Source organism: Aspergillus sydowii, assembly GCF_001890705.1.
Source record: "Aspergillus sydowii CBS 593.65 unplaced genomic scaffold ASPSYscaffold_1, whole genome shotgun sequence".
NCBI classification, from domain to species: Eukaryota; Fungi; Ascomycota; class Eurotiomycetes; order Eurotiales; family Aspergillaceae; genus Aspergillus; species Aspergillus sydowii.
This window is the reverse complement of record NW_024467859.1, coordinates 2047688-2070875: the sequence shown is the minus strand read 5'-3', so window position 1 is coordinate 2070875 and position 23188 is coordinate 2047688. Positions and strand designations below refer to the sequence as shown.

Sequence of the window (23188 nt, the reverse complement as noted above, 5' to 3'; positions counted from 1 at the left end):
TAACATGGCCTGGAGTCATTAGAGCTAATAATATATCTAAGCCCCCGGCGCTGTGTGATGGTGCCTATCAGAGCTTGTAATTCATCTCCACTTCGCAATGGATGTATATTATAGTATGCCTGCCCCGGTCTTACTTCGAGGATGAAAGACCGACCAATTGATTATCTCCCCTGTGCCGTTTACCCAGACAAGCTTCGCAAGCTCGTAAGATCTACGGGCGGCCTTAAGCTACCGGTCGGTGTTACCGGTAACCCCCTCTTATCCCCGACAGTTCAGTGCAACATTTGGGACTCTTTTTACCTTCTTTCTTCTCTCACGTTACACATCATCCCCCGCCCTTGCATGTCTTCTGGTTTATTGGCTTAGCCGCGCTTGTTGTTTCTATATAGTTGGATAATGTCCTGCCCAGACTGTTTCTCCGGCCATGTCCGCGACGACACGCCCAAGGGTCACGTCACGACTCTTCACGGGCTAGAGACCTATGTCGCGGAGCCCGCTGTCCCAGCAGACCAGGTTAAGGGCATTGTGGTCATAATCCCAGATGCTTTTGGATGGGAGTTCGTCAACAATCGGACCCTGGCGGACCATTATGCCGACATGGGCAAGTTTAGGGTTTACCTGCCGGATTTCATGAAGGGTGAGTTGTTCAATTTCCTTGGCTTGATTAGTTACTATATTTTCTATAGTTATGCGATTAGAATGGGGCTGGAAGGCTAATAAAATTAACTCACAGGAACGGCGGCGCCAGTTTGGACCATTGATACACTCCGCGCGGTACTCAAAACGGGTAGTTTATGGGACTGGGTGACGAAACCGTATTTACTATTCCCCTTCCACCTCTCTTCATAGATGCATGCAGAGTAGCTAACAAAAGGACAAGATACCACATCGCCAACCTGGTCTATGCCATCACTCCGTTCATGATTAACAACCGACCATCAAAATCGTATCCGATAGTAGAATCCTTCTTCACATCCCTCCGCCAATCCTCAGAAGGACATCTCCCTATCGGTGCGGCGGGATTCTGCTGGGGCGGGAAACACACCGTCCTGCTTGCCCATGGGGCGACTACGACCATGGACGGCGAGAAGAAGAACCTGATTGATGCTGGATTCACGGGTCACCCCAGCTTGTTGGCGATTCCCGAGGATATCGACAAGATTACGGTTCCTGTGAGCTTTGCGCTGGCGGAGTTGGATAATAGCGTCAAGGCGGATAAAATTGAAGAGGTGAAGAAGGTTATGGAGGGGAAGGAAGGGGAGGTCAAGGTTTATTTGGGAGCGGGCCATGGGTTCTGTGTTAGGGCTGACATGGCGGTTGAGGATTCGGGGAGGCAAGCAGTCGAGTCGGAGGAACAGGCGGTTGATTTCTTTAATAAGCGTTTTGCCTCGTGAATTTATGATATAATGAGAATCCACGTTACTACTACGGTGAACTGACACGGTAAAAGCGGACCATGATCGAGGAGACATATTGAATATTATTGGTACAGCTACATTGGCAAGCTAGATTGTATTATCTTCCGTGTTATCAGGCTCAGGGTGCGCGATTAGGGCCCTCAGTTTCCCGCCTGATCGTCTCAAGAGAGCACGATACGGTCCTTGCTCAACGATCCTTCCATCTTCCAATACGAAAATATCATTCGCTATCTCCATCATTTCCTTTGCATGGGTAATGATGATAACCGTGAGTCCTGTCTTAGCCGCAACAAGTCTCCGCACCGTCGTCTTGATGGTCGTCGCGCTATCTGGATCAAGAGCCGATGTCGCCTCGTCAAGAATAAGTATCTGAGGCTGGCGCACAAGAGCACGCGCAATAACTATCCTCTGCGCCTGCCCGCCTGAGAGCCCGACCCCGCCATCCCCAATCACGGTTTGATAGCCACCGGGTAGGGAGGAGATAAATTGGTCTACACCCGCTGCACGGGCTGCGGTACGGACGTGGAGGAGATTGCTCTGCTCGGAAGCCTGGTCTAACCCGTAGCTGATATTCTCTTGGATTGTTCCGGGGAATATAGTTGGCTGCTGGGGAACAATGCAGACAAGGGAGCGTAGAGAAGGGGTGTGGATTTTGCGAATATTTATACCAGCGAGGAGTATGCTTGACTTAAAGGAGGAAGGTGTTTCGTAGAGAGACAGAAGTAAGGAGGCGATAGTTGACTTCCCAGACCCGGAGCGTCCAACTATTGCTGTGCAGGAACCTTCGGGGATGGTGAGGGAGACGTTTCGCAGGACAGATGCCTCTGGGCGAGATGGGTATCGGAAGCTTAGATGGTTGAGTTGGACTGGGGCTGCTTTGCGTACTTGTAGCACACCTTCATGCTCATGGGATGAAGCGTGTGGAAGGTCGACGAGCCGAAAGAGTCGCCGGACCATTTCTCTAGAGTTGCTTATTTGGGGAACTGATTTGTTAGCTGTGTATGTGCAAAGCTGGTAAGTCGAAACACGTACTCCAAGTCATGACTGTGCTGGCGTATCCCAGGCTGAAAAGAAGAACAGAGTTAACAGCGGTAATATCATCCACTGTAAACTCATTGTACCTGACCAGTGTTGCTCCATAGTAGAAGATCAGTGCTGTTCGTGTTAGCAAATACTGTGCAACCAACGGGATCCTCCAACACACCAGTAACGAACACATTAGAAGTTTCCACCAGACCAAAGAGCAACCCTGTATATATGGCTTTCCTCAATCCCATCCTTAAACACTGGGATGCAGCCTTTAAATGCTTAAGATGAAAGTAAGGTTCCAACGTCAAGCTCCTCACCGTGCGTATTTCTGAAAAAGTTTCTAGAAAGACATCCGAGGCTGAGGCCCTAGTAGCAATGCATCGCCGGTCCCATATACCATTGGTCTTCTCAAAGCCTCTCGAAATGGCAAAGACAATTGGTCCACATGATAGCGCAACCAAGGTCTGTTTCCAGCAAATTGCAAGACTCCATATAACTGCCATTGCCATTATGGAAACAGCAACTAGAACGAAAGCAGTGAAACGGGTGATTATGGTACGAACGTCTTCCCCACTTTCATGGAGACAAATATTTAGTTGTGAGGCACTGTTCCTTTCGTCTTCAAACCACTTTCGAGCCTGATCTAGGACTTTGTGGAACGCTTGTTTCCGAAGGCCATCGACCCAGGCTTGACCGCAGATGTCCAGGAGATAAAACATGTAATAATTTGTGAAGGCATCGCCGATTGACACTCCAAGGACAGCTAGAGCCCACTTCATGCTATTGTTGCTTTTGTTATAGAATGTCTTGAGAAGTTCCGCGAGGAAGTAAGAGAATATCGGAGTCGCAGCGGCATGAGCCAGGATGCAGAAAACTGCGATGGCAATAAACAGACGCTGTCTGGGTAGTAAGTTTGGTAAGACAGACTTCAACGCTCTTCGTATAGGTTTTTGAAGGGATTGTTGGTGTACACTCTTTTCATTGCGTGAGCGTTTTGCTCGCCGACGTACTTTGAGCCGGCGGCGCAATTTGGAGGTTTTAGAAGGCCCATCAAAATGAACGCTTCGAGTTCTCATACCGAGGTCTTCCATTTCGATTTCATTGTGGCTAACAAATGGGTCTTTTCTGAGGGAGGCCTCAATTTGATCACTCCTCCATAGCGAGCTTCTTAGATCATCCCGGATATTACCTGGGTTATACATGTATGAGTCCTTTGGAGATAGCGGAAGGGGCTTGTCGAGTTCATCCGAGGACCATGACGATGTAACGGAAAGGTTACCATCATTGTAATTCGCCACTGAACAATCGTCTTCCTGATTCTCATCTTCATGGAAAAAGGCACTCAACTTCGGGTCTTCTTTGAGCTCTTCTCTATATCCGGCCTGAACGACATAACCACTGTCCATTACGTAAACAAAATCGTTGTCCTTGATATGAGACATCTCATGGGTGATGATTATCGTCGTCTTCCCCTCACGCCATTTGCGAATGGAGTTCATTATATGGACCCGATTCGCTCCATCCAAAGCACTTGTAGGCTCATCCAATATAAGAACGTGAGAGTCCCGCAACCGAGCTCTTGCAATGGCAACTCTCTGCTTCTGGCCTCCACTGAGACCGTTACCTCCTTCGCCAACAAAAGTGTCAATTCCATGTGGAAGTTTTCCAACCATGCTAGCTAGCATCGCGAGATTTATAGAGTTCTCCATGTCTCTTTCGCGAATATTCTCATGGTCATGACTACCGAAAGCAATGTTTTTGAATATAGATTCGTTGAATAGGATGCTTCGTTGGTCGACGTACGTAATGTTGTTCCGGATCCAGTTGACACCGAGGGTTTGTATGGGATATCCATCAATAAGTATTTCGCCCGATGTTGGTAGGTAGAATCGAGTGAGCAATTGTCCAAGTGTGCTCTTACCGGAGCCGCTTTTTCCAATGACGAATGTTGTGGCTCCGGCGGGAAATAGAAAGCTGGAAGAGGCCAAACTGAATCGTTCGGGCTGGGAAGGGTATGCGAATGATAGCTCGGAAAACATTAGTCGCATACAAGGGTTTAGATAAAGCGACTTACCTTTTTCACCTCGATAGCACCTTCACAATGACTTGGATACAGCGCCCCTTGCATCTCCCGCGAAGTTGTAGCCTCAAGCCCATCATTTAACGTGAGTTGTAAGGCAGCAGCAGCAACCTTGCCTTTCTCCAAAATCATGAGATGCGGCATCAACCACTCAATGGCCTGGGCGAATGCAGAGCAGGCCCAAAACGTTCTCAGTACATCACCTGCTGAAAGCTTTCCAGATGTCACAAGATAGCTTCCGTACCAGAATCCCTGTACAAACATGGCGAACATTATGAATCGCATGGCGGTTATCTGAAGCGCGTTAAGGCGTGCCATCCTGGTATACTCCGACGCAGCCTTGTCCACGCCGCCGGTGAACTTCTTCAGCTCAAAATCTTGCGCATTCAGACACTTTACGGTATCAATAGATGAGACTGCGTTATTAACAACCTTGGAGGCCGTCTTGAGTTCATTTTGTTGAGCTTGGATGCCAGCATTAATCTTTGGTGTCAAGTAAGGAACTATGAGCGAGACGAATGGAATTCCAGCGAGGATAACGAGAGTAAGGTTCCACGAAGTATAGAATGATACGCCGAGAGACACGAGGATGCGAAATATGTACTGCAATACAAGCGCTAGAGAGTTAGATGTCGCTGTTTGGAGTTCCTGCACCTGACTGTATTTGCATTAGTCCTGCAGTATGGGCGAATGCTGAGGGACGCACATTTGAAGGCCGCCCAAGAAAGTCCGCACTCCTTCCTCATGCTCCTCGAAAAAGCGCTGTTCCTTCTTCAGCAGACTATCGAATAATTTACTGCGAGCATTCGCAGCCTGCAGTTCGCCAAAAATGACGAAGAGCGTGTAGTAGATCCCATTGAAGAGCCATGCGAGCATGCCTAAGGCCAGAAACTGCAAACATTGACGCGAAACCCTCGAGAGCAAGGCATCGCCAGTAATGTCTCCGGATCCGAGAAGAGTGAAGTCGTTGAATACATTGCCCAGAATGATGGAAAACAACGGGACAGTGAAACTGGCGATAAAGCAACAAAGAGTGGCTATCGCTAGGGTCGGGACATGTTTCCTGGTTGTGAAGTTGAGAAGTGGTGTCGTGACGAGGCTTTGTAAGTATTTTAGATAAGCCATCATCGGCTAGCACTTCTCGGTTGTGGTTTATTCATTGATATTGGTAGATTGATTGTTGAACAGTGAGTGAGGAGCCAGATATAGACAAAAAGGGCACAGGGACGTCGCTGAATATTTCCATCCTTCCTTTTAGTTGTTGTTGAAAATAACGAAACAAACACAACATGGCTGAGATTGGGCCCCCAATGCCCCAATGCGGGCACATTGAAGGGAGTTTCATGCAGCGGGATCAATGGGCTGGCCTAGTATTGTTCTCAACCGGCGGGAGCTGACTGCGGCCCTGCGCGCTCCATGCGCCGCCACTAACCCTCAAACAAAGAAACAAGCCATAGAAATACATGTCCGCCTTTTCATATCCACTTCTTCCCAGGAAACGAGGTATTACATATATACCTAGCAGCGCCACGAGGTGGCCATGGTCACTCGCGCCACATGCGCTCAATGTACGGCACAAAGATCGGTCCTTGTTGGAGGCCTACAATAATTGGACGATTCCATATCTTTCGGTATATGCAACTCGTTGAATTGGGAAATTTGTAGATTCTAAATTCTAGAAGCCGAAGACCCGGCGGGTAGTAAGCGGAATTATGAGCTGGCGTTTTTCTGTGCTTGTGCCTGCTCGTACACCCAGTCATTGAGACCAGCACGGTTTCTAAAAGTCAATCAGTCGTTAGCAACCCGAGCATCACCATATCCATTTGAGCAGAAAGCCAAGCTTACCTCGAGATCTCAACGGCATAAAACTGCATGCGCATTGCTGTACTCCGTTAGATCGAAATTCTCCCTGCATCGCACCGGTCATTCCATCCAGCCACTTACCGAAGATTGTGTTGTCCTTCTCGTACTCAGTTTTCGGGTTCGCGCGAAGCATCGTTCCGAAGTTGAAATCGTGGACCTTCTTCTCGTACTGGTTGATCCAGTTGCGCCACTTCTCCTTGCCCTCCTTGCTCTTCATCGAATTCTCGTCGATCGTCGCGGCTGGATCGAATTCCGGGAATTCTTGCTTGAAGTGTTCGTAGATCTCATCGTCGATCTTTGTCAGGCGCAACTGCGAGCCGGGGACCTTCTCAAGGATCGACCAGTATGTCATGAGGTGTTCGACGGCTGTTTTGCATTGTTATGAGTAACGGCCGGGTGGGAGTGAGGATTTAGGGAGACAAACCCTTGACGGCGAACTGCTTCTCCATCTGTTTGATTGTCAGCTTTGTTCGGAGGGTCTAGAGGGGTCGATGCGATAAGGGACCTACATCATCAAGGTTCTCCGCCTTATTTGGGTCGAATGGGCCGGCCATTTTGGTGTATTTGAGGATATCAGATAACTAGTAGATAGCAGACAATATGATCGTGTAAATGAACCCGACAAGTTCTAGTAGATGGTGTTTGAAACAATTTGGATAGCCCCGCGATGCTCAATTTTTTTTTGCCGAGAATTTGTGCTTGCCGCCCAAACCCCCACAGTACGTCATTGGTGGTCGGATTGGCGGTCACCACCATATCTGCCTATGGCTATAGAGTCGCTACCTACGGAAAGATCTGTAAAGGTGAAAATCTATGCCCTTGTGTTCTGGATATAAATGGTGCTCTAAGGTTGAGTTAAATACAACCTATGTATGCGGGTAATGGAGTTGCGCGTAAATATATACTCAATATGACCAACTTCATCCGCCTATATATACCCTATTCAGTCGCTATCAGAGTCAGGTAGTTCTTCGAGCCTTCCTTCCTGTAGAGCTTGCGTGACTGGGTTTTCGACTCCAAGAATGCCGTTTGCCTTGGCCCTGTTCGCGCTGTTAGTATAAGCGGTATGGAAATGCGATTCGGCACTTGCCTTTCGAAAAGCACAAACAGTCTTTCCGCCTCTCGTTCCTTTTCTTCTTGGGTCATGGGAGGGCCCGTGTCTTCTTTTTCCTTATCCCATCTTTGGCCCGTGATTGGGTTGACCTCCGGATCAAGCCCCTCAGGGTTCGTCGAAAATGCTTCGCCTGCAGACTTCGGAATGTCCATGCCTCGCGATGCAAGTAACCCTGCAGCAAAACCATAGCCAATGTTTTTGGTTAGGCTTTCGGCGTTCTTTCCAGAGAGAACAAACATTAGTTCGGAAATCGCAATCTTAAGGTTTCGGTATGGCATTGTTGAGAGTTTGAGCAGTTTTGACGACAGGGTGTCGGACTGGCCGATTGGCCGGTTTCTATCGTTGTCGTCCGGCAGGAGAAGCCACTGCATATATTTGCGCGGACCATCCGGAGCAAGCTCGTGGATCGTAACAAGAGTGTGTAAGAGAGGTATCGCTTTTGTTTCGAGCTCTAGCGGGTCATATGCTGACACTGCTTGATCCAAAATGTTGATCAACTTGTCGACATTGCAGTTCTGGTTGAAAGTAGGGAAAAGGGGGTTGCTCTCGTAGGACCGTTCCTTCTTGTTTTCAAGGTCAAGAGTCGAGAGGCAGTTCAGAAGGGTACCAAGAAGGCCGTCCAATGGCTTTAGAGGAATGTCAATACGACTAATGATTTTGAAAATGTAGGGTATCGACGGCGAAAAGGTCGGTGCCAAATCCTCAAAAAGTTTCGATACGTTAAATACCAGCTTCAGAGTATCGATAAATGCTAGCTCATCAATTTGTGGCAGTGGCTTCCTGCCCGATTTAGGGAACTGCTTGGAGTGTCGAAGGATTTGCTGCGCGAGGATTAGTATCATTGGACCTCTGATGCGACGACCAACTCACATAGTTCACACTTTCTCCCAGAGAGTGGTTATTTATAAGGTCGTCAAAGCTCATGTTTGTTTCGTATGTTGAGAGGAAAAGTACACGGCTGATAACCATTTCATGCTCAGAAGAATCACACTGACTCGGTTAGCTACGACTATGGCGCATGGGCTGGAGCTATACTTTTAGCATTTCAGCCAACTTTCCGCCTCTGCCAGTGTCTACAAATAGCTGGCGCATGTTCTCATCCAACAAGAGAGCATTTGCGACGCAACGGAGGGCGGCGTGGCGAACGTCCGTTGTCTCTCCGTCAACGCCATATTTCGACAAGATCTCAATTCCCTGCACAATAATTAGAGCGAGTCATATCTGCATTTTAACAAATGCTTGAGGTTACCCTTTTTGAATAAATAGGACCTGCGTTGTCGGGACTAGTGCCATGTTGCCTCAGTTGCAGGAGGGTCTGGGTCTTTTCTGGGAGGAGTTAGCACAAGTTGTACCAACTGCGCTGTTGTGACCTACGTGCAGAGTTCAACGACTTATCCTTTAGATCCCTTTCAAGGCTGTCTAGAAGCTTCGTAACTTGTTGCAATTTCTCTGAGAACTTCGGAGTTAGCGCATTGTGACAGGAAAAACCGAGTCACGGTGATTCGCGCCATACCTGGACCTTGAAGAACACGGAAATCCATATTCACTCAGCGTCTGTTTTGTTTAATTCAATCGCAAGTTCGCAACTCTGTTGCTTGCGTTGTTCAGAAGATTGGTCAAGCAGCAGTGTGTCGATCGCACGGAGACGTGAAGAAGCTCTAGCGGCGGGGAAACAGGGGTTAGATGCAGGAAGGCGTACCAGTAAATTGGCAAAATAAGTCAAAACGCGCCGGAAGAGTTAAACGATCTAAAGGAATAAAGAAACAGAAGATGATTTGCGCCCTGGAGTTGATTTCATTGTTCATTTGATCCTTTGAGCCTTGAGACCAGAGCCATAGAGCAGCAGAACCCCACCGAGCGAACAGTCAGCTTCTCCGCAGATGGCCTGACACATAAGGCTGCCACACTGCAGATGCCTTGGCGCGGAATCCTTGATGCCTTGCCGTTGTGGCATGAAACGCGCTGCCACTTAACGCGTCCACGGTCCGCAGCGCCGCGTCTTTTCAAGGTGCGTGGCTTGGCGTATTCTTCGGCAGACGATCTCGACATGATCTCCGTCAAACCTCACCTGTGCAGTGCTCTCGACATTCAGGATAGGAACAGAGTGGCCTGAGTCCGTTTATGGAGCTTGGCCGTACCGCAATGTTTCTTTACCTCTCTTTCTTACACTTTGTTTCTTCCCTGCCTTAAACTATGGTAGACGTTCTGGGGCCATTGTCTGCTCGTCCGCCGACTCCACCAAGGACTGCGTCTCGTATGCTGTCTGAGAAAGATCGGACGGAAGACTCACCTGTGACTGTACAGACGCCTACCGAATCTCATTTCCTGCCAAATGGTTCAACCGGGGCGCCCTCAAGCCGCCAATCCAAGCGCGTGAACTTTTCACCATGGCCAAACTTCATCAAGGCCCCTTCATTCACTGACGCGAAACCGAGCGAAATTAAAGCCCTCCTACCTTCGAATGACCGCAAGCCGACTAGGTCCATTCTCAAAGCTACCAACTCACCAGGTCCTGTTAGTCCAGCAGGCGTCATCCCGAACACCCCCGAATCGTTTGCAATGCTTCTAGAGTCTATCACCCAGCTATTGGCTGGGGAATCAACAAGTTCTAGGATTGATGCGTATATGCAGTTCTTTGGTGCATTGAGGGCATATGAGAAAGTGCCAACGGAGGATGAAATCGTGCGCAAGCTGGGCCTCATCACGCAGTTCATCCAACGCGATATTAGTCGCGACCTCAAAAAGGGTGGAACGTTGGATACCAACCTCGTTATAAATGCGTTGAAGCTCTCTGTGGTGTTAGTTTGGCATCCTCAAATCTCTCCGCAATTGCCCGAAGACTTCAAGCTTTTCCTCTTGGAGCACTCTGTCAACTGTCTCGAAGATGGCAAACTACCCAAGTCCGTCGCAACTCACTACCTTACCCTTTTGTCAACCCAGAAATTTTCGACAAAAATTATCACAACTGCTAGGGCAATCCGAATCCTGGAAATGCTACATGGCTTGACCGATCGGGTTAAAGGGAATTCCGTGGTCTCTCAACGTTTGACGATATATGAACGACTGTTCGAACTATCCAAATCAACATTTATTTCTCACTCTGCATTATGGATGGATCATCTCATATCTGGACTGCTTCACCAGATCAAAAATGTCCGACTAAATGCGCTTGAACTCGGCTTCAACGCCTATATGGCGTCTGGCGCGAACTCCACATTGTCAAAAACGCTTCGCGATATTTTTGACCGACCCCTTGCAAATGACAGAAAGCTGGTATCAGAGATAAGCGAACGTATGTCGAGGATGATGGCTAGTCCCGAAACTGGCGAACACGTTCCGCAGATCTGGGGTGTCATAACATTGCTGTTGAGGAACAAGCGGTTCAACATCGACCAATGGCAGCATTTTAAGGAATGGGTTCTTGTTCTTCAGAAATGCTTCAATTGCAGTGACCCTGAAATCAAGTCGAAAGCGATCGGTAACTGGAATCGGTTTGTTTTAGTCGTTAACATTAGCGAATCAACTACTCCGTCGTTACTACGGATGTTAAGCAAACCGATACTGTCCCAGTTCGAACGGAAAAAGCACGACAAACAAAATCCGCAGCCTAGTCAATTGGTGGTTGCGAGTTATTACAACTTGCTCTACTATGCGTTCCGTCCAGATGCGTCTCATCAACAGCTTGATATCGTCTGGGGGGAGTATATCGCTTCACCCTCGTCAAATATATTTGCATCAGTTCCCAGTCTCAGTGACCGGCTTGCCCATGCTTTGTCGAATATGCTATGGAGCTCACATCCTATCAAGGCTTGGTCTGATAACCGCGTCAACGAACCAAAGAGGATCGTTGCCGAAGAACTGCCACCCTTGGATTGCAAGTGGGTTAGGTCAAGAGTTCCTTTCGTGCTGAAGGTGTTCGAGGATATTTTGAAGTCATCTGTCTGGGACCCCGAGTTGGAAAAGTCTAACATTGCAACTGCGTGGGTTAGTCTGTCTCATGCTCTGGCATTTGCGGCAAGCAAGGAGATAACCCCTTCCCAAGAGTCGATGCAAACAGTAGCCCATGTTTTGGGACTTCTGGAAAGACTATGGCACGCAGGACCTTCGTCCCTAAATGCGGCTGGGGAGAATGCAACGGACACTTTCTTTGAACGCTTCAGATTCCTGTCAACTACTATGATATTAATTTTGGGAAGTATCCCGTTTACGGAGAAAATGCTTTTGAAAACAACAGATTCGACATATCAAGCCTCCAACACGCCTACGCACCACAATTCGAAAGCCAGCAACCACCTTGATAGTCCTATCCTACACCTACTCCGGCTTATTAGTGATGCCTCCCAAATCCCGGCACACACTGCAGCATATTCACTCCTTATCAAGGACACCGTTGAAGCGTCATGTCATGGCAAAGTTTCTAGGGGCTCGCGACTCGACATTTTGAGGCAATGTGCGAATGTATATTCCGATGACAGCGATGACAGCGAGATTATTTTTGGATCTGGTGGTTTCGCGCAGATCGTCTGGACATCGGCTGCCCACTTATCTGCAGATTGTCTATGCTCCTTTCCTATCGAGTCGGCTCGTGAACGGGACGGATCTATTACACGGGATTACACCACCGTGTTCATGATCCTTTGCCAGGGATTGCGATTTGCAGATAAATCTTCGGCCTGGGATCGACTTTTGGATGCGTTTGTCCGTGTTATGAGAACCGAAAGAGGAGACCTTTCGATCGCGACAATGGTGTTGGAGCCGTTAGCCGGTAAAATGATGGGTCTTGATGTTCGCAGTGCCTATTCACCAGCATCTTCCGTGATAAACCATTCTTTATCAATTCATTTCGACTATGATAGCGGAGTGAAGAGTGGGAACTCGAACACAAATTCACCCCCACATCCCCATGCGTTAATCGGACTTTTATACCGGGTTCTTTCCGAATCATATGAGTTCTCGGATCCCCAGAACTTGGATGGCGTCGCCATCTTCATAGAGTCACTCGTTTCTTTTCTGGGATCAGGCACCTTTACCTTTAGGTCCGTGCTTCTCGATAGGCTACAGTCTCCTCTTGGTCTGTATCTGAAGGACGCAAGGCGCAAATATACTGTCGAAAATGGAGTCGACAGTAGGATTCTTACTGCTGTAAGTGCATGGAACATGTCGCTAGCATATGCTCTAACTAACTCGGTATAGTGTCGCGCAATTTCGACTGCCATCCTGAATATTCTGCAAATTTTGCCTCATGACTCTTGGAATCTCCAGAAATATGAGCATATCATCTGCTCGGGCTTGATGTCCTCGCACATCTCCACTGCGAAGCGCTTTGCAGATTTTTGGAGATCTTCTTTCGGAATTCAACAATTTCTACAATGTCCGCCCATCGTATCCCAAGCCCTAGGGGACCTCGAAGCCCGTGTTGATAGTCAGAAGGCAGGGGTACTTCATAGATCTTCCACCCTGGCGTCACAGGCCAGTCACCTGGAAATCGGACATGGCCAGCACAACAATAGGCTCGTCGCCGAAAGCTCCAACATTAGGTCAGAAGATGGTCCTGTTAAGTCTAAAATCGATTTTATCCTGGATGCACCCACAGGGTCTTCGTATTCTGCGCGCGTTGAGTCATCCCCAGTAATCGCAGGCTCTCAATCAGCAGCCTCGACGTTGCAAAAGACGGAATCGAGCCTTGACCAAGTTGCTCCTGAGGGGCCCGCAGATAACGCCACTAGATTGGATGAACCAGCTCCTTCACCTGCTAAAGAGGACACCACACGACACAGGGAGGTATTTTCGATGATCGATAGCCTTCGCTCCTCCTCTCCTCCCGCCACCACGCCTAAGGAGCTTGGGTTTATGACACCTCCTCATTTACGCAGTCTACGAAACGTAGAATCCGAGACGGAGACCCCTAAAACCCCTACAATAGCTGCTGTCGCTGCGGAAAATGAAGACGGATTTCTTGGTTCGTCCCCGACACCTGCCATCAGAGGCCGAACATCATCGGTGGCGTCCGCAATTCCTCCGTTTTCTGAACCCGGCAAGTCGATGGATATCGATCCTCCTTCATCACCACCTGAGCCCGAACGGCAGAGTACCGATTCCGGACGCAATACTCCTCAACCCTCAAATAAAGGAAAGGACAGCAAGAACAATAAACGGAGAAACAGATCTAGGCGATCTAAAACGCCCAGCAAGGAGAAGTCTCCTAATCAAGAAAGACCAGATAATGCCCCGACGCCAAATGAGCAAGCCGGGCAGAATCAGGAAGGCCTTTCTCAGAAAAGCCTGAGAAGTCGACTTCATTCCACGGCGGGAAAATCTCCGGCAAAGAAGGAGAGCACTGAACGGCAACAAGCGGACCCAACGGAGAAAACGCAGCAAACGCAAGAAAAACCAAAGACACCAAAGACCCTTTGTAACGAACCCGGCTACAACCCTGTTGCTGCTCCTGATCCCCTTCCTGAACTCACCCCAGTTCCACATCACGAGAACCCCGATGCTGCTGTAGAATCTGCTAGCGAAGATACCGACACACAGGCTATGTCCCAGTTAGAGCATGACCTAGTATTTGCGGTGGATTTGGGAAGTGACGCAGCAGACAAAGAAGCAGCGGAATCTACGCAAACAGCCGCGATCACACGCAAACGAAAGAGAGAAGGTGAAAATTGGGCCGCGATGGCTAAGAAGGAGCGCGAGCGCCGCCGTTCGTCAAGGATTTCTTCTACCTCAACACCTACAGCTGAAGTTGAAGACAGCCAAACTATGCGTTCCAAGAAGCCGAAACTCTCCACGGTTTCCCGTGAAACCCCTACCTCACCGGCAAACTCAGCCGCAAAGAAGCGAAAGCACGATGCGGTTGATTCTGCATCTGTAACTCCGAAGCGCGACCGGTCTAAGAAAAATAAAGACACTGCACAAGAGACGGAAATGCAGGAGTCCCAGAAACGACGATCCGGCCGTATCAGCGGTGTTCCTGGACCTACCTTTCCACCTGCGGAGGAAGACCCTGGTCCAAAGAAGTCGCCCCGGCCGAACAGCTCGCGGAAGCAGGACAGGAAGCAAAAGAATCGCAGGTCAGAGAGACGCCAATCCCAACCAGCGGAAGAGACTTCCAACCAAGAGGCCACTACGGCGGGGGAAAGCGCCCACGAGAAGGCAGATGAACAGCAGCAGCCTCAACCTCCACTCGCGGACAATATATCTGAACAGCATCTGGAGTCACACAACTCTCTCCAAGTTAATGAACCTGAACCGCACCCTAATCAAGAAAAGCCACCGAAACAGTCAGAAGACGTCGAAATGACAGAGGTGCCGGAATTAGCCCAACCAGAGGCACAGGCGGAGGCCACGACAGACGAACCCCAGCACGAAACCGGGATAGAGCACCACGCACCCTCTGAGCCGATCCAGGCACAACAATCACCAGTTCTGCCAGAGCCGGAACCACAACCAGAGCCGGAACCAGAGCAAAAGGAAGAGTTGGAGCTAGCACCACAGCCCAATCAGGACACACAAATATCAAGCTCCCTCCGTTCCCTCATCGATCAGGTCAAACTCGCCTCTTTAGATCGGAACACCGTCAAAAAGATCGACGATCTCCTTTTCGACCTTCGGGTTGAAATGCACGAGGCCCTAAGGCGTCATCGTGACACTACCGCCACCACATCAATCCAATAAACCATTGATACTTTTATGAGAAAAGGAAAGCCAAAAACCAAAAAAAAAAAAAAAAAAAAAAAANAAAAAAAAAAAAAAAAAAAAACAAACGATTTTGCATAGCGCTGGCGTTTTGAACCGCACTCAGATAAAGGCATAGAAGAGCGTACGAAAGGCTGGTCTGAGAGCCGCGAACCGCGGTGCTCGCTACACTAGCTTTTTTCTTTTTATCATCCTGTTGTTGTCTCTTTCCCGAGTGGACTGTCTTGCTGTTATGCTACCTGTACACCGTATCCTGTAATCACCGATATACCTAGTCCAGGCATTGCTAGTTAATTAGTGGTACTTCATGTTGAATCAACCGTCTTACCCAAGTAGACATTCACGTAAACAGTCTCGTTTAACTTTGCCGAACGCAGTTCCTTCGTTAGAACGGCCAAGCCACGTGTACCAGAGAAATTCCGCAATCCTGGCAAAGAATAACTCAATCACCATCTGCAACGCTAAGGTAGTAGAAAGGCACATCCGAGGTCCATCCACCTCATCCAACCCCAGACCCCGGATTGGAATGGGAGCTGGAATTGGACGCCACCTCATCCAACAATTCCCTCATTTCCACCCTTTGGTCGCCTTTCCTTCTTTTTCCTTCTTTTTAATCTCACATGCACGTCCGGCTCAGGTCTTCCCGCCCCAGCCATACAGATCGCCAGAACGGCAGAGACCACAAGGTTAACTCCAAGCCACCTCCCACCAACCGGCAGAGCCAAGAAAGCCCAGATTCTTCCATTCTTCTTCCATTCCAATCCAACCCACGCGCCAGATGCCAGTTATGCATGGGATGAGATGGTCGGCGGCTAGGTCCGACAAGCCCATCAACACTCAACTGTCGACAAACAGCCCGATTTGATCAAGACAGGGTGCTATGTAGGTGCTAACCTGCTAGGGCTCCTTCCAAAATCCAGGCTGCGGCTGGGGGCGGAGCACAGTTCCTATTGCGGGATAGCTTGGGGAGAGCGGGGGATGGGAATGATGTCGTGACTTGTCTCTGCGACCTGCGTAAAATTGGAATCTGAGACGCCGCGAGCCTTGGCTTGCAGGGAGGAGGGGGCGATGGAGGATGGATGGTTTGACTCGTAAGAGGGGCAGAGCCCGTTGACGATTCGTATGTGTAATATCGGATCTGGGGTTGGGTTGGGTGGGTTTGAGAGTCAAGTGCCAATGGTTAAATTAAACTTAGTTTTGGGAACTGACGGTAAGATTGCAGATTGCGGAAGAGGAGCGGTTATTCAAGGGGTTCGCGGGCGAGTCTTGGTTGGAGTCTTGGGTGTTGAAACCTAATTAAGGGAGGGTGGTGTGGTTATCCATCAATCTGTCGAATAATGGCTGGGACAGGCGGAGTGTTGGGCTCATCTGACATGTAGAGAGGCGAGTCTCACATCAGCGCTACGAAGTTCAGAGAAGCTTTGATGCCCTGAGCGAGAAGAGAAAAAATAGTTGATTTATTCACAAGTATAGATTAAGCTATGGACGGCATTTAATCATGCATAGGTTAGATCAGTCATTAATCCTAGCAGCCGCCAGTCTGTGATCTATCCCAGAACATGTCCTAGAACACCCATGCGAGAGAGGCGAGTGTTGAGATAAATGGGAAACCCGAAGGATATAAGACTACTAGATGGCGATGCTGAGTATACGCCTCCAGCGGGGCATGGCGGCATGTTTGGCACGCTGAGCGTTGATGTACTCCCAGTCGACCTCGCGACGACCACTGTCGACATCGATTTGGTCGGTGCGGAGCCATCCCTCGCGCTTCCAGAGGTAACCGCAGGCCCAGAAGAAGAGGACAACAGGAAGCGCTAGGTAGGACTTGAAGAAGCCCTTGGCATCGTTGTAGGTGCCGTTAGGGCCACCACCAGGGGGTGCAACTGAAACAAAGAACTACGATTGTGGTTAGTTTAATGGCCCACGGTGAGAGTTTGAACGGGGAATGTAGAATGTACCTGAGCAACCAAAACAATGAAGACGAGGAAGAGACCGAGATATGATCCGTATATACCACCGATAGCCTTGAAGGGGATCTCGTCGAGGGTGCGGCCGTTGTAAGCCCATGCCCTGCGGAATCGGATGTGTGCCAAACAGATGGAGCCCCAGGTGAAGAGAGCAGCCAGACCAGATAGAGCCTGGAGCCAAGCGAAGACCTCCTCACCGGAGGAACTGACGTTGACGTATCCGAGCACTCCAAAGAGGATGAGGGTCGATACAGACACAAGAGGGCGACCTGAGCGATCAATGTAGGCGAAGATTTTAGGAGCATAACCCTGTTCGGCGAGCGCGGTGAGGGTTCGCGAGCCACCGTAAACACCAGAGACACCGATAGACAGGACGGATATGAGGATGATAACGTTCATGAAGTGGTCGTAACCGTTGAGTCCACCGTATGCGGCAATGAGCACAAAGGGGGAGGCTTGGACGTCAATGAGACCGCTACCGAGGAGGCGGTCATCGTCGGAGCGAATCAAAAGGCCGACGAACAATAGTCCGACAATATAGAACCTAGGACACTATTAGATCCGAGAGAGCGGGGCCATAAGTGAAAGAGCAGACAGAACATACAAGGTGATACGCCAAAAGACCTGTTTGATCGCTCCGGGAAGAGACTTGGTGGGGGTTTTAGACTCAGCAGCCGCCAGGCCAACAAGTTCCGTTCCACTGAAGGAGAAGGCAGCGGTGACGAACACGGAGCAGAAGCCTTTGAAGCCATTGCGGAAAGCACCAGGGTTATACCAAGTACGCGCACCCCAGTACTCACTGTACTGACCGCTCGACGGACCACCGCCGCAGACGAGGATCAGAGCAATGAGCATGAAGACAACAATGGAACCAAGCTTCAAGCACGAGGACCAGAATTCTTCTTCCGCATAACCGAGAGCGCCAAAGATGTTGACGATGATGATGGCAACCAGAAAAACGGTAATCCACACGGCGACGCTGATATCAACTTGCCAGTAGTCAATTGTGAGACCGGCGACCGTCAATTCTAGCGGCACGACAATAGCCCATTGAAAAACGTAGTTCCAACCCATGGCGAAGCCCCAGGAGGGATCAATGAAGCGGGTCGAGTAAGTGTAAAAACCACCAGAGATAGGGTACATGACAGCGAGTTCACCGAGAGCGTAGACTAAGCCGTCAGCGAGATACGCTATGTTATAGGGTTGGCTGTATATACATACCGACGTTGAAAATCATGACACCGATGATCAGGAAATCGAGGAACAAGGAGGCAGGTCCTCCAGTGCTGAGCGCACCACCAGATCCGACGAAGAAACCAGCACCTAGGTAGAGCCGTTAGCTGGGGTCGGTTTTGCAGGTGTTGGAAATGCATACCAATGGAACCCCCAATGGCAATCATATGCATATGGCGCGTTTTCATGGTACGGTTGAGCTCAACATGGGACGCAGGACGGCGCTGGAAGGACTTCCAGCTCAGGCCATTCCGGGTCCAAAAGTCCTCCTCCTCGTACCTATGAATTTGGCCATCGTCCACGTAGGCGGGGGGCGTGGCAGATGCAGCTTCGATGTCGCCGCCCTCCTTCTTGGTGGCCTCAACATCGTAGGTGGCTTTTGAGGGTTCGTCGGCACCCATTGTTGATGCCCGGACACGGGAACAAGAGAATAGGGAATGGGGGACAAGGCAAGGAGGATGAGGGGAGAGAAAAAAAAGACGGGATGGGCAGTCCAAGAAAGATGAGCGTATGATCTTGCTTTAATAGGGATGGCAGGCGGCATCAGAAGATGCAGGGAAGCAGGAAAGGGCTTGGACGCGTTTGTCTTTGTGAATGACGAATCATGATAAGAGCACCGCAAGCGACGGGGAAGCCGAGAAAGCTGAGGTTACAGTTGTCGCATCTCACCATGGATCGGGCAACGGCTGGCCCCTGCGATTGGATCTAGCAGCTTCACTGGGTCTGTCTGACTCTGGGGTCGGCGCTGTTCCAGCTGTGGCGTTGGGGATCTTGGAACCGGTGCTTCATTCAGAAGTACACCCGGTAGCTTAAATTGCATGACTTGAACGAGATACACTAAGGCTACGAATACAGACGCTGGATTGGGAGACTGCGCTGAAAAGTGGGAAATGAGAGAAGGGAAAGAGGCACAGAGGGACACAAAGAGAAGGGACACAAAGGGACACTGACAAGTGACTGAGAGAGAGGGAGAGAGGGAGAGATAGGGGCTGCTATCAGTGAAGACTTAAGGTGAATGAAGACCCACAAAATAGAGCACAGAAACCAGAACCCGCTGGAGATAGGTAATTCCAGGACGCATTTAGATTACGCCAAGTCCGATAGGAGCTTTCTCCACCAATTGAATAGTCCGCAGGCGCGGTTACCAGCGGGTCTATGTAAGATATGTACGACCGTACCAAAATAGAGTCTTGGGCCTCGTGGACTAAAGTAGTGGATGTAACATCGTGATCTGGGGTTCTCCACCGCGATAAGTGACAGTCGGCCATGACAGCTGATATTGCTGATATTGCTGGTGTTCGCCGCTGATTTCTGTCGAGCTCTTCTTTTAAAACACCATGGCTGTTGTCTAAGCACCCAGGAAGAATCTGAAGGGAATGCGACCAACTCTAAAGGCTGCCCAGCTCAGCTCCGTCTTGGACGGCTTGGTGCGGGGTTCCATGCCAGGAGACACGAGACTCGAGTCCCCTGCCTGCGTGTCTCGGTCCAACACGACCAACACTCAACGCATCATCACCTCCATCTTCACCATCACAACTCCCCACCTTGCCATACCCTCGATAATACCTAATGTTTAGCTCCATCATTCAATGAATTATCTTGCTCTTTTTAGTCTTTTAATGTCTAATTACAGTCCCTAGATACTGGGGTGGTATCTAGATGGCGCAGGACGATGACAAACCCTCTGGGGCCACCCTGGGTTATCTTGCCCCGATATGCGTAGCAATCTTCTTCATCATGGCCTGGTATTAATAACTGCCTCGTCTTGCTTTTCCTGTCATAAATCTCATTCTGAACAGCTTTCGATACAGGCTTGTTTTCGGCACGCGACAGCGCTTCAGAGCTCACAACCGTCAAATCGATCACGAGTCCTGGCCGCTGGGCTTCCCCCGCATTGTCCTGTCTCCCGCCGATCTGGATGCTCGATTCCCCATCATAAAATATGGCGCATGGTCGACGGCCCATCGGGAGGCCAATTCCAAGGAGACCGAGGTCGACCTGAATACGAGCCAAGACCCAGCATCGCCTTCGCCTGCCGCCACTGACAGAGAGGCGAACCAAGATGACAAGTCTGTGGAGAATGACATTATCTCCAGCCATGACAATTCTCACAACGAGTGCGCTATTTGCATGGAAGACTTTGACGATGATGACTCCATCCGCGCTCTGACTTGTGCTCATGTCTTTCATGCTACCTGCCTCGATCCATGGTTCACTAAGCGCCAGGCGCGATGCCCGTTGTGCAAGTCTTCCTATCCTCCCGAGCCTGCTTCTTCGGCTCCCACACGCCCAGCGACCGCCTTGATCAGGAACCATTTGTTTCCGCGTGGGCTCTGATTGTTAGTATGTGATCTCACACTTATGCTACGATCTGCGCTGAGACCCGCCAGCTTCTAAGTCACCGCTGGGAGCAGCGGGCAAGCTGAATTCAAGCTGCACTGCATCTGGCCCTTCTGTTTGATGGCTATAGTCGGTCTTGTTGTTCAGTTCCTCGCTCCCTCCCGAGTTCCGCAACCCCTCGATTATTTTCCGATCCCTGAATCCGCGGATCAGCCGTGCCCGATCCCGGAAGGTCGATGGTCGTGATTGCGAACTACCGAAGGTTATCTCGTCTGATTGACCTGGCTGCGCACGATTCGGATCACTTCCGCGCTGCGTCGCCGCAAAACTAAAGATCTTTCGCAGAAGTGGCCACAGGCACACGAGATTGGCAACATAAATCGATGTGCTCGCCTCGCGGATATACCAGATCTGGTACGTGGTGGTCAGCGGCGAGGCAAAGTTGAACGCTTTGTTCAGTATCGCTGCCACGATTGTGAAGACGCCCAAGCTCATTATGCACACCAGCAACACTTTCTTCGTTTTCTTCATCTGGGCCCTTATCAACAAAGGAACCGGAATGGCGAGCATAGCTGCGTCGGATGAAATGTTGAAAACCGCCTGCGTGATCGAGTAATGTTGGTATGTTGCACATTGCATGTTCTCCACGGGCATCGCCCAATACTGGGAAAATGGTCGGCAGTATATTGCATAGTAGGTCACCATGATGACCACAAACCCCACTGCTACATACCACACCACAATCTTCACATATAGGTGTAATGGTAGGTTCTTCGTCAGCCTCCAGAACAGCGTCAACATGCACGTTTTGACACCCCATGTCGAGAACAGCATGCATTGTTCTAGTCCAATAACGACTTTACTACCAATTATTCGATTTCGGACTTCTTGTGGGTCGCTCAGGACTTGATCGTAGTCTGCCGGGTCCATAAGGTTCGATGCATAGCGGGAGGAGACCTGGATCAGTACGAGAAGCGCGGTATAAATGAGCTGTTTACTCGGGAATCGTCAGCTTGTATCATATAACAACGCCGCGCTGAACTCACGAAAGTCGCGCTCATCACATAGTCTTCGACTGTGGATTGCAGGATTAGCACCTTACCGTCCTTGGCATGGCATTCACTTACAGTACAGTCGTTTGATCGATTCATTTGCAATTATACGAGACACCCTTTCTCAGTCAGAGATATCCCGATAAACACTGCAGTCTGAAGAGCTTACATCCTCATGATATACAAGACCACGCCAATGCTCCAGAAAATGAGCGACTCCGTGAGCAGCTGATGGGGAGTAGGAGACACATTGCCCATATTACCAAAGCCACTCACACCTAATGTTAAGCAGTTTCAGACTTGAGGAAATAAAGCATCAAGACATCTCGTTCAGTAGAGGAATGAACTGGCTTTAAACCCCCTGTCGTCGATCGGACACAAGTTGAACGTTCACGACTAGTGTTGATACTTTAAATTTGCTATCTTGAGCTAATCCAACCAAGAGAAGAGCTGCTGCATTGCTTAATACAATCTCCGGGGTGATAAAGCTTCGCAATGTTGCAAGGGAGTTGCGCAAGGGGCTTCCCAGCCACAATACCCTCTAACCGTCTTACTGTTGCCTTGAGAACTCCGAAATAAACTCTGTCAAGGTTGTGTATGGAGCTCCAGCACAATTGCACAAAGCTCAAATTGCGCGTCAACGAAATCAAAAGTGAGCGGGTCTGAAGGGGGACGAGTCTGAAGGGGCGATGATCACAGCCCTGCATCTCCCATTATATGACATTCGCAATCACTAGCCAAGGAACAAGCAAAACAAATGTGAACGCTCACCAATTCTTGGATTTATCGCAGCCAATTAGCATCTTTATCCCATCACGAAGGTGCCGAGTATTGGTGTAACCCTCTGCGGTTTGTCACTCTTTCCACACAGAACGAGCAGGTCAACCGGCAGCTTCAGTCTTCATCGTGGCTGCTGTTCGCCCTTACTTCAATTCTTCAATCCAAAAATGCGTCAACCGCGCAACACGAGCGCCGTCAAAATTAATTGAGGGTCATTAAACGGCTAAGAGATCGTCTAATCCCACAACCTTAAACTGAGCTGACGATCGTGTGACGAACGCGTTGTTCATGCAGCAATGTTTCACCCCTCTCATTCGTCAATGTTTCTCGTCTTGCAACCCTGCACGAGCCTGGAAACCTTCGGGACTGTGAAGGCCTGAAGGGTCCTGCCGAGTATGGAAGTCGAAGAATGCTTCAAATCCCAAGGTTATTATCACGCTCGCTGGGCTCGACAGTGAGAACGTGCCTCGCCCTCAGCAAACCGGGGGTTCAGTCAAAAACTTTAATTATGTATTATCCTCGTCCAGCTGAAAATGGCGCTATCGAGTCTCATGCTTAGGGCTCGCTGCAGTGCGCCTCTAACGGAGGAAACTACCAGAGCAATACAAGAATCACGT

General features: G+C 49.6%; 8 protein-coding genes across 8 annotated transcripts; 3 read left to right on the top strand and 5 right to left on the bottom strand.

The window, feature by feature from the left end:
- Positions 1-182: 182 nt before the first annotated feature.
- ASPSYDRAFT_192012 (dienelactone hydrolase family protein) lies at positions 183-1502 on the top strand. Its single transcript, XM_040843653.1, has 3 exons — positions 183-637; positions 734-815; positions 881-1502. The coding sequence occupies exons 1-3, from the start codon at positions 397-399 to the stop codon at positions 1392-1394; spliced, it is 837 nt and encodes a 278-aa protein (XP_040707820.1). The 5' UTR covers positions 183-396; the 3' UTR covers positions 1395-1502.
- ASPSYDRAFT_282953 (ABC transporter ATP-binding protein) lies at positions 1450-5946 on the bottom strand. The gene is made up of 5 exons (XM_040844497.1): positions 5234-5946; positions 4522-5185; positions 2623-4474; positions 2451-2573; positions 1450-2401 (listed from the first exon to the last, which is right to left on the bottom strand). Exons 1-5 carry the CDS (start codon positions 5653-5655, stop codon positions 1506-1508), a joined length of 3957 nt encoding a protein of 1318 aa, XP_040707819.1. The 5' UTR covers positions 5656-5946; the 3' UTR covers positions 1450-1505.
- ASPSYDRAFT_282952 (polysaccharide biosynthesis domain-containing protein) lies at positions 5947-7108 on the bottom strand. Its single transcript, XM_040844496.1, has 5 exons — positions 6900-7108; positions 6815-6839; positions 6472-6756; positions 6373-6409; positions 5947-6304 (listed from the first exon to the last, which is right to left on the bottom strand). Exons 1-5 carry the CDS (start codon positions 6942-6944, stop codon positions 6238-6240), a joined length of 459 nt encoding a protein of 152 aa, XP_040707818.1. The 5' UTR covers positions 6945-7108; the 3' UTR covers positions 5947-6237.
- A 66-nt stretch (positions 7109-7174) lies between these two features.
- ASPSYDRAFT_38678 (synembryn) lies at positions 7175-9290 on the bottom strand. Its single transcript, XM_040845758.1, has 7 exons — positions 9018-9290; positions 8879-8953; positions 8754-8830; positions 8540-8698; positions 8375-8494; positions 7481-8325; positions 7175-7430 (listed from the first exon to the last, which is right to left on the bottom strand). The coding sequence occupies exons 1-7, from the start codon at positions 9043-9045 to the stop codon at positions 7334-7336; spliced, it is 1401 nt and encodes a 466-aa protein (XP_040707817.1). The 5' UTR covers positions 9046-9290; the 3' UTR covers positions 7175-7333.
- A 407-nt stretch (positions 9291-9697) lies between these two features.
- ASPSYDRAFT_142212 (putative telomere length regulator protein (Rif1)) lies at positions 9698-15178 on the top strand (the record flags this gene model as incomplete). The annotated part of the gene is made up of 3 exons (XM_040841222.1): positions 9698-12646; positions 12767-14794; positions 14840-15178. The coding sequence occupies 3 exons, from the start codon at positions 9698-9700 to the stop codon at positions 15176-15178; spliced, it is 5316 nt and encodes a 1771-aa protein (XP_040707816.1).
- Positions 15179-16605: 1427 nt separating this feature from the next.
- ASPSYDRAFT_281732 (uncharacterized protein) lies at positions 16606-18845 on the bottom strand. The gene is made up of 6 exons (XM_040844485.1): positions 18679-18845; positions 18542-18623; positions 18388-18489; positions 17771-18335; positions 17158-17710; positions 16606-17095 (listed from the first exon to the last, which is right to left on the bottom strand). The coding sequence occupies exons 2-6, from the start codon at positions 18585-18587 to the stop codon at positions 16829-16831; spliced, it is 1533 nt and encodes a 510-aa protein (XP_040707815.1). The 5' UTR covers positions 18588-18623; positions 18679-18845; the 3' UTR covers positions 16606-16828.
- Positions 18846-20066: 1221 nt separating this feature from the next.
- ASPSYDRAFT_38671 (putative RING finger protein) lies at positions 20067-20861 on the top strand. Its single transcript, XM_040845757.1, has 3 exons — positions 20067-20144; positions 20211-20742; positions 20790-20861. Exons 1-2 carry the CDS (start codon positions 20137-20139, stop codon positions 20734-20736), a joined length of 534 nt encoding a protein of 177 aa, XP_040707814.1. The 5' UTR covers positions 20067-20136; the 3' UTR covers positions 20737-20742; positions 20790-20861.
- ASPSYDRAFT_38668 (uncharacterized protein) lies at positions 20657-22047 on the bottom strand. Its single transcript, XM_040845756.1, has 4 exons — positions 21961-22047; positions 21867-21910; positions 21786-21814; positions 20657-21736 (listed from the first exon to the last, which is right to left on the bottom strand). The coding sequence occupies exon 4, from the start codon at positions 21667-21669 to the stop codon at positions 20764-20766; it is 906 nt and encodes a 301-aa protein (XP_040707813.1). The 5' UTR covers positions 21670-21736; positions 21786-21814; positions 21867-21910; positions 21961-22047; the 3' UTR covers positions 20657-20763.
- Between the last annotated feature and the right edge of the window lie 1141 nt (positions 22048-23188).

Excerpts from the sequence above, each read along its gene's own strand:
- ASPSYDRAFT_38668 (XM_040845756.1), bottom strand. The coding sequence starts at position 21,669 with ATGGACCCGGCAGACTACGATCAAGTCCTGAGCGACCCACAAGAAGTC.
- ASPSYDRAFT_38678 (XM_040845758.1), bottom strand. The coding sequence starts at position 9,045 with ATGGATTTCCGTGTTCTTCAAGGTCCAG. Across the intron at positions 8,954-9,017 it reads CCGTGTTCTTCAAGGTCCAG|AGAAATTGCAACAAGTTACG; the intron begins GTATGGCGCGAA and ends CGAAGTTCTCAG. Across the intron at positions 8,326-8,374 it reads TGGGAGAAAGTGTGAACTAT|CAAATCCTTCGACACTCCAA; the intron begins GTGAGTTGGTCG and ends ATCCTCGCGCAG.
- ASPSYDRAFT_282953 (XM_040844497.1), bottom strand. The coding sequence starts at position 5,655 with ATGATGGCTTATCTAAAATACTTACAAAGCCTCGTCACGACACCACTT. Across the intron at positions 5,186-5,233 it reads TTCTTGGGCGGCCTTCAAAT|TCAGGTGCAGGAACTCCAAA; the intron begins GTGCGTCCCTCA and ends ATGCAAATACAG. Across the intron at positions 4,475-4,521 it reads GTGCTATCGAGGTGAAAAAG|CTATCATTCGCATACCCTTC; the intron begins GTAAGTCGCTTT and ends ATGTTTTCCGAG.
- ASPSYDRAFT_192012 (XM_040843653.1), top strand. The coding sequence starts at position 397 with ATGTCCTGCCCAGACTGTTTCTCCGGCCATGTCCGCGACGACACGCCC. Across the intron at positions 638-733 it reads CCTGCCGGATTTCATGAAGG|GAACGGCGGCGCCAGTTTGG; the intron begins GTGAGTTGTTCA and ends ATTAACTCACAG. Across the intron at positions 816-880 it reads TGGGACTGGGTGACGAAACC|ATACCACATCGCCAACCTGG; the intron begins GTATTTACTATT and ends CAAAAGGACAAG.
- ASPSYDRAFT_282952 (XM_040844496.1), bottom strand. The coding sequence starts at position 6,944 with ATGGCCGGCCCATTCGACCCAAATAAGGCGGAGAACCTTGATGAT. Across the intron at positions 6,840-6,899 it reads AGGCGGAGAACCTTGATGAT|ATGGAGAAGCAGTTCGCCGT; the intron begins GTAGGTCCCTTA and ends ACAATCAAACAG. Across the intron at positions 6,305-6,372 it reads TATGCCGTTGAGATCTCGAG|AAACCGTGCTGGTCTCAATG; the intron begins GTAAGCTTGGCT and ends ATTGACTTTTAG.
- ASPSYDRAFT_281732 (XM_040844485.1), bottom strand. The coding sequence starts at position 18,587 with ATGAAAACGCGCCATATGCATATGATTGCCATTGGGGGTTCCATTG. Across the intron at positions 18,490-18,541 it reads TGCCATTGGGGGTTCCATTG|GTGCTGGTTTCTTCGTCGGA; the intron begins GTATGCATTTCC and ends GGCTCTACCTAG. Across the intron at positions 17,711-17,770 it reads GTCTTTTGGCGTATCACCTT|GTTCTATATTGTCGGACTAT; the intron begins GTATGTTCTGTC and ends ATAGTGTCCTAG.